Here is an 8,775-nt window from a genome sequence, read left to right as displayed (position 1 = left end):
TATCCATCTCCAGGCTCCGCGTTGGCGGAGGGACAAGGCGCTGGAGGCGCTAGGGCCGCGCGGTGGCCGGGAAGCCGGAATGGCCATGCAGGCAACCGAGGGGAGGGACGCGAATGTGAGCAGCCGAAACCGCTAGATCCAACCCATCCCAAGCGCCGCCGCCGGACATTCCCCACTGGCGGCGCCCCGGAGCCCAGAGTTCCCCTCGGCCATGCAGCGCGCAGCCCCGGGCAGCGGGCAGGCGCCGGACGCAGCCGAGCTCCGGGCAGACGGCCGCGCGCCTCGGCCGTTGCTCCCTTCGAGGGAGGTGTGACGGGCGGGAAGAGCCCCCGGGCCGGATCCGGGGCTCGGCGGACGTCCTCCCGGTTCATGTCAGCGCGCCGCCGCCGCCGCCGCCTGCGCTTCTGAAGCTGCGCCTTCCTCCTCCGAGCCGGGCGCCCCCTCGAGGGATCCTCGCGCGGCGCTCCGGGCCCCGACGGCTGTTGGGCTCCTCCCGGGCTGGGGACTGGACGCAGCCCGGCTAAGGATGGGCTGACAGGCTTGGGACGGTGCCGCTGCCGGGAGCTGTCGAGGATGCTCTGGCCGGCCGCGCTGCTCCTGCTGGCGGCGCTGTGGTGCTCCGGGGGAGCGCGCAGTTGCCCCGTCCAGCTGCGCGGCTGCAAGTGCGTGGGCGAGAGGGCCAAGGGGCTGGCGGCGGCCAGGAAGAGGGTGAGCTGCAGCGGCGAGGAGCTGGCTGAGCCGCCGGCGACCCGGCTCTTGCCCAACAGCACCGTCACCCTGTGAGTAGCGCCGGCGGGGACTGCGCGCGGGCGGGAGATCTCACGGGGTGGGGTGGGCAGAGACCCCACCAGAACTGGCCCCGGCTCTGATCCCGGTGATGTCGCTCTGGACATGCTCAGAGGCTGCGCGTGTGCAAAGCGGAAAGGCTGTAGCGGGAAAGTCCGACATCTGTTTGCGGTGGTCAGTTGGGGAGCGTTTTGAACGCCCTCGGAGGTTATACTGCTTCCCATATCCAAAAATATTTAACCAACTTTGTTACAATTTTCCTTTTAACTTACCCTAATTTCTTTTTTATTCATTTATTTTTAAACGAGTTTTTTTTTTTTTACAGAAAAAGAAAAGAAAAAACACACACACATCCCTTTGACTTAATTTCATTGGCTTAAATTGTCCCCGGATCTGTTTTTTGTTGTACATGGGTCTCTTAGAGTTACTTGTTGGGTGTGTTTTTTAAAGTGACTGATAAGTTTGGTAATAAAGTACATAGCAATGTAGAAATCCACACTTTTTGAAATCTGCCATTCAAAAAAAATGAAATGAAAGAACTCAACTCCATCCCCTCCCTCTGACCTTAATCCTCCGATAATTATTACAGTATTGTTATTATTATTATCATTATTATTATTAGGACCTGGGGATAATCTCGGGAGACTTTCAGGTGATCCAGAAGCCCCAATGTTTAGCTTCCACAAGATTTATTCAAATTATAGCAAAGAGCATCTGAGGGACATGCCATCTGAATGCTCAGGCGCATCGGGGAGTGAAGATTGTGGTTACTGAATAATAATGGGACCACACTTTATTTAGAAGTCTTTATAGATCACAGTGGTTGGATAGGCATATGTGGGTACATTTGCACATGGCCAAAGCAGGGGGGGTGTTAAGGGGTGTCCTGGAGGCCTGAACACTAAAAGAAAAAAGAAGAAAAAACACTTACAGAATTACTGGGTGAACTGTGAGACCTCAGTCCCTCACCATCTTAAGGTTACCAGTCCCCATCCCCCCCCCCAATGAATCCGGGGACATTTTTCAACTTCAGGGGATTTTGTCAGGGGACTGATTTGTAAATCCAGGGACTGTCTCCAGGAAACGGGGACATCTGGTAACCTTACCGTACATACAGTGGTACCTCGGGTTACAAACACCTCGGGTTACAGACTCCACTAACCCGGAAGTAGTAACTTGGATTAAGAACTTTGCCCTAGGATAAGAACAGAAATCGTGCGGCAGTGGTACCTCAGGTTAAGAACAGTTTCAGGTTAAGAACAGACCTCCGGAACGAATTAAGTTCATAACCAGAGGTACCACTGTATGTATTAGTGTTGTTGTTGTTGTTGTTTAGTCGTTTAGTCGTGTCCGACTCTTCGTGACCCCATGGACCAGAGCACGCCAGGCACTTCTGTCTTGCACTGCCTCCCGCAGTTTGGTCAAACTCATGCTGGTAGCTTCAAGAACACCATCCAACCATCTCGTCCTCTGTCGTCCCCTTCTCCTTGTGCCCTCAATCTTTCCCAACATCAGGGTCTTTTCCAGGGAGTCTTCTCTTCTCATGAGGTGGCCAAAGTATTGGAGCCTCGGCTTCAGGATCTGTCCTTCCAGTGAGCACACAGGGCTGGTTTCCTTAAGAATGGATAGGTTTGATCTTCTTGCAGTCCATGGGACTCTCAAGATGGGACAGAACAGGTCACGCTTCCCTCAATTTGACTCACCCCCTGCACACACACTTTGCCTTTCCAAGGCATCGTGGTAAAAATGGGATCCAGTAGAATTAATCTGAGATTTGGAAAGCACCCTGATCTTCTAAGGGAGGAAAATGCCACCCCCTTTGCCGCCACATGGCAGCGGTGCTTGTGTGTCAGTGAGTGCAGTTTAGATGAGTGGGTTCAGAGGCTTAATGGGTGCCATTGCGCCCAGGGGCACCACCTGTAAACTGAGATGCCCAGGTCCTTCGCTCCTCGCTGGCAGATGGAAACAACTTGAAACAGAGAGTTGAGTCTTGCAGCGCCTAGGCTTAAAAGTATCTGCTATTGAAAATAACATACCGAAAATGCATTATAGTAGGGAAATCCGCTTTGCAAAAATGTGCACGATAGGCAAAATTCCACACACACAAATACGTTTATTAGGGGGGGAAATTCAGCTCCAACAGTGGCACATCCTTGGCTTTGCTAAGGGCAGAGTTTTACACCTCTGTGTCAGAGGCTGTTGGAAGCTGCAGGAGAGGAGAATGTCCTGCTTTCAGGTTTCCCACTGGGGCATATGGAGAACAGGATTCTGGACTAGATGGGCCCCTGGCCTGATCTGGCAAGCTCTTCTTGTGCCTTGAAAGCAGGCACCCTGAAAGGTCTATCTCTGTGTCATCGTCGTCCCCCAATCCCTCAACTAGATATATTCTCTCATTTTGTCAATTCCACAGCAGTCATATCAAATGTTAGTCATTGGCTGAGTATGCACCATACATTTAAAGGCTGTCGTTTATCCCTCACAGAGCCACAAATCACTGCGTGCTTAGCAAGCTACAGTTTCCAGGACTCTTGGTGGAGTCAGATATGCTCAGTGCTATTTTTCTATAAAAAGAGGTGCCAGAACTCACCACAAACATCTCCCCTGTTCTCTTAAAATGGCAATGGCACCCACCTGAGAGGTGCAGGAACTGAGTTCCTGTGAGTTCCCCCTGGGAAAAAGCTCTGGATATGCTTTATATGTCTGGTGTGTATGCAGCCATGTTCAGAGTAGTCCCATTTGCCACATAGGTTCCTAATTCCATTGATTTCAGTGGTTCTGCTGTGCGGATGGCCTTGTTCAGGGGAATTTGTTTTAGGATTGCCATATGTCCTTAATTTCCTGGACATAGCTGGATATTTTGGTAAATTTCCTTAAAAATAGCTTTAAAATTTCAGAGAGAGAGAGAGGGAGAGGGAGAGAGAGAGAACGCAAAAAGGAAAACTCAACAGCTTCAGGCAAAACTAAAGCAAGCTCAACAATTTTGCCCCAAACAAACAACTTTTGTGTCCTTTTGAAATATGGCACCCCTAATTTATTTATTTGCATTTATATCTCACATTTTCTGGCATACATGTTCCCCTCCCTTTTAATTCCCACAATCACCCTGTAGTTAGAGTGGCAATGACTGGCCCAAGGTTGCCCAGTGAGTTTCATGGCTAAGTGAGCATTTGCACCCTGGTCTCTCAGGTCTGACACTCTGACTACTACATTGATGCTTCTAGATGCTGTTGGACTACAACTCCCATCATCCCTGAGTACAGTGGTACCTGGGGTTAGAACTTAATTCGTCCTGGAGGTCCGTTCTTAACCTGAAACTGTTTTTAACCTTAAGCACCACTTTAGCTAATGGGGCTGCCGTGCCGCCGGAGAACGCCTTTTGTTCTCACCCTGAAGCAAAGTTCTTAAGCTGAGGTACTATTTCTGGGTTAGCGGAGTCTGTAACCTGAAGCGGCTGTAACCCGAAGTACCACTGTATTGGTTGTGCTGACTGAGGCTGATGGGATTTGGAGTGCAACAGCTTCTGGAGGGCTGCAGCTTTTTCTGTCAACTTTTTAAAAAGACATTTGGTTAATCTTTGCTGTCTCAGTTTTCTTGCTGCAGGAACTCCTTAAAAGTGTTTGATATTGCTGACTTGAGCGTATATTAGGTCCTCCAGCCTTTAAGCAATTGTGCTTTTGTTCTCTTTCTGTTACCATCCTAGTTAGCTGCCTTGAGACTTGTTGGAGAAATAGGTAGGAAATACTGTAGTTTTTTATAAATAAATAAATAAATACGTTGGAGTCTTGGCAGTTGTTGCCAACGAGGCGTTTCACAATAGTCTAAAAAGATTTCTAAACCAACTCAATGCTCAACACGAACAATTCATTCCAAATGATCCAGCGATGCATATAAAGGTTTGAATGGAAGCACAGGAACTTATGAAATACAGTTCTGGAATCTTCCTTTCAACATGTGCGTCAGGAAGCCGTACTTTGTTTTTTTCAGAGATTGGGAGCAGCCATTGCTTCTTTATCCCAGAATCCTAGGTGCGCATCATGATTTTGGTACTGTCTGGGAGGGACTCTGGTTTCATCCACAGCCTCCATTTAAAGCATTCTTATGCCACTTTCAGCAGCCATGCCTTCCCTTAAAGCCTCCTGGGATCTGTCATTTGATAAGAGCCCTGGGAACTGGAGCTTTGTGAGGAGCCTTCTAACAGCGCCCTTAACAAATGATGTTGCAGCACAAATTTAAAGCACATTAAAATTAAGGTCCCCTCCATATGTCCTTTTTATTGTGCAGCTATGAAGATTTGTGCTGATGATGGTACTGGGACAATTCTATGCAAACCTGCTTTCAGTTCTGTTTGTACTTCCAGAAGTTTCAGCACAGGCATGCCTCATTTCCAACCAGTGCATGTTCCACAACTTACGTTTGAAACCTTGAACTTTTCATGTTCTGCCGTGTTTTTATTTGGTTTCCTTTTCCCACTTTTGGTGCACCATATATAGCATGAGTGGCCCACCAGGTGGCAATAATGGGGGAGGCATTGCAGTGGAACCGTGTGTGGACAGTCCAGTTTAAACCTGCCATGGTTGCGTCACTATTGCATCAGTGATATGTTGCAGAACACACACACCCAAAACCCCACCAGTCTGGAGGGAACCCTAAGTCGAGGGCTAGGAAATAGGATACAGTACCAGTGGCGTAGCGTGGCTTGTCAGCACCCGGGGCAAGGCAAGTAATTTGCGCCCCCTAACCCGTGGATTTGCGCCCCCTAACCCATGGATTTGCGCCCCCTAACCCTAACCCCCAGATGTTGCGCCCGGTGCGGCCGGCCCCCCCTGCACCCCCCACGCTACGCCACTGTACAGTACAGTACTAAAGTTCTTGGGTTTTGCTTTTTAAAAATTTGTTTCCTACTGCTGTAGTTTTTTCTTATGTTGTCTTTGTTTTTATCATTTATTGTGTATTTAAACTAATGTAAAGCCATTTGGGGAGATGGATTCCAAGTGCTGCATATAAAAGTTTCAGGAAATAAATAATGAATAATTAGAGTACTGGGCAATAAGGCTGCAATCCTAATCTCACTTGTATGGGGCTAAAATTGCACTGGATTCAATGGGACTTACTTCTTTGCAGCATTCGTGGTTACAGGAGTGTGCTGTAAGACTGCAAGTGCCAGGGCCATGCACACAATTTGGCTGAGCTTAGATGTCACTCTTTTATGGCTTGAAATATATTCTGCCCCTCTTTGAAACTTGATGATTGCACGTAATGAAAATCAGAGATGATATCCAAAAACGGCAGTTGCTAACTTCTCACTTCCTCTTGCAAAAATGGGGAAGGTGGTGGAGTAGTCAACCAACCTTTTGTGCCAATTTTCCTTTAATGGAGGATGGAAAATTATGCCACTGTGTTCTTGCATGCTTATTTTTCAATGTGTTCGCAAACTTCAGGGAAATATCAGAGTTGAATTTTGGCTCAACATTGGTGAACTCGGCGCGATGCACACAAAAATTAGTACCTTGCTCTCAGGACCAGGTCTTGTAAAGGGGTGGGTGGGGACAGGAAGGGAATAATTCCTAGCTTTCTGTTCTGCTAACAAGACTTCATGATTATGTAGCACACAGTGCCACAGTGCCACATATATCCCCAGTCAAAGGCAGGCAGGCCATACTGAGTTCAGTAAGTCTTACTTTCAGAGACCTTAGTACTGTATAGGATTGCAACCTAAATATTACAGTATAGTTAAATTGATGAAGCTAGATCATCTAAAGGTCGTTTGGGAAAGCAGGGATGGGGAAACCTGTGGCCTTCCCTATTTTGCTGGGATGCAACTAGGGATGGGGAAGAAACTCAATTCAGTTTGCACTTTCTGAGACACAGCCATCCTTCGGAATTCACATTTCTTTGGATTTTGCAATGCAGTTCTTCAGCCAAGTAATGTGCACAAAAATACTTGATGTGCTGGGGTAATATATGTGCATATATATTGGTGAAAACAACTGTCCAGGGTCCCGTTTCAAGAACGACGACAAAGACCCTAAGATAAGAGACTTGGCACGACAAGAGTTCAACAATGACACCGAGGATTTGAGATGGGAAGAAAGCTTAAAATATGTACCAGCAACTGATCATGCTGCTCCCGCCATCTTTTAAAGGCGAGATGGGCATGCTCACTCGAGAGACTCTCTCTCCCTATGAGACTGGTCCACATGGAGGCACATACAGTACTTCTCCAAGGGTCTGTTCCCAACAGTGCAGCCAGAATCAGGGGTGTCTTACCCATAGGGGCTTAGTGGTGCAGGGCGCCAGGGAAGAGGCGGAGGCTAGACGTGGCGCCTCCTGGCATCAGCTTGCCACCCTCGCCCGCCTCCACCATGCTGCGCCGAAGCAGCGCTGCACCCGGAGCCTCTGTCTGCCGTGGCCACCGTGGCACAAAGTGGCCAGCTGAGCCGGGAGGTGCCACGTTCAGCCTCCACCTCTTCCCCACTGGAGGAGCCGCCCTCCAGCTGCTGCCCGCCTCCTCCAGCCCCACCAGAAGTGCCGTCCTCTCTAAAAACTCAGGGAAATGGGGGGGGGATGCCGGAGGGAGCTTTGCACCATGGTGCCAGATATGCTTAAGATGGCCCTGGGCAGGACCAGATTCTAGGCGACGGGAAAGAGAGCCTCTTCCTCTTCCCTCTGCAGTTGTCTAGCCTCCACTCCTGACGGGACTGCTTTCCTCTCCCTAGTCTCTAAAGACAAAGGAGCAGGGACCCCATTCTCCCTCAGAGGGTTCTTCCTGTGACAGCATCCTCTCCCTCATCAGACAGTAACTGCTGCTTCCCCAGCCCCAAGTCAGCTGGGATTGCAGGGTTCACAACGATAAAAAACAAAAATGCATTGCATCGGGGGAAATCGCTTTTCAAAAACGTGCATGTTAGGTGAGAGTCACACTAGATGCTAACCACTTTGCAAAAATGCTGATGAACTTTCCATGAGGACTTAAGAATAAAATGGCAAACTGATGTGGAAATGTGGCGAAATAAAATTAAAATTGGGAAAATGAGAAGCCAAGAGAAACTGAAATGGTCGGATCTGCCCATCCTTAGGGACAACCGACTGGATGGAGCTGATGGGAGCCAGAGCTGCTCTGCAAGGCCTGACTTCTGCTGTAACCCTTAAAATTGATATAGGATACTGTGCAGGGCCAGATCAGATATAAAACACGACAAATAGGAGGGCTAAATCAGAGCCCCCTGCATTGTTTCTGAGCTTAGATCATTTGGCCAGACAGCAGCTATTCAAATGCCTCTGATTGTATGTTTATTCTGGTGTTCCAAGTTCATTTCCGGTTCCTATTTTTATTGCTGCTTTACTTCTCAGTTTGGCTTGGGTTTCCGAAAGAGGGATTTAAAAGAGAAGAGGAGGTTAAGGGGTGATATGATAGCCATGTTCAAATATATAAAAAGATGTCATATAGAGGAGGGAGAAAGGTTGTTTTCTGCTGCTCCAGAGAAGCGGACACGGAGCAATGGATCCAAACTACAAGAAAGAAGATTCCACCTAAACATTAGGAAGAACTTCCTGACAGTAAGAGCTGTTTGACAGTGGAATTTGCTGCCAAGGAGTGTGGTGGAGTCTCCTACTTTGGAGGTCTTTAAGCAGAGGCTTGACAACCATATGTCAGGAGTGCTCTGATGGTGTTTCCTGCTTGGCAGGGGGTTGGACTCGATGGCCCTTGTGGTCTGTTCCAACTCTATGATTCTATGAAAAGATAATGATAAAATAAAAACTCATGTTTGTTGCAATCAGTGGAAATTCTGCTCAGCCGAGAACCAACTTTAGCCAGAGCAAGCAAGATGTGTGCCTCTGTCCTCTAAAGCACATTTGTGAAAATGGTCTTCAGAGTGTGTTAGAGCATGAATGGTAAGAGTTTAGTGTGGAGATGATCTGTGATGAGAATGGAGGCAAGGTGAAATTTGGGAGTAACAAACAGATTCTCCCCCCCCCCCAGTCTCTGTT

General features: G+C 48.4%; 1 protein-coding gene across 1 annotated transcript in view; it reads left to right on the top strand.

Moving 5' to 3' along the window:
- Window positions 1-232: 232 nt before the first annotated feature.
- The window catches only part of ADGRA2 (adhesion G protein-coupled receptor A2), a 115,624-nt gene continuing 107,081 nt past the window's right edge, over window positions 233-8,775 (top strand). The window contains exon 1 of the mRNA XM_082200242.1: window positions 233-779. Coding sequence (XP_082056368.1) covers window positions 574-779 — 206 coding nt within the window. The 5' untranslated portion in view covers window positions 233-573. The remainder of the gene's footprint in view (window positions 780-8,775) is intronic.

This window comes from Podarcis vaucheri (genome assembly GCF_965113315.1).
Source record: "Podarcis vaucheri genome assembly, chromosome: 15".
NCBI classification, from domain to species: Eukaryota; Metazoa; Chordata; class Lepidosauria; order Squamata; family Lacertidae; genus Podarcis; species Podarcis vaucheri.
Note: the sequence above shows the minus strand (reverse complement) of the source record. Positions and strands in the feature narration are given on the sequence as shown.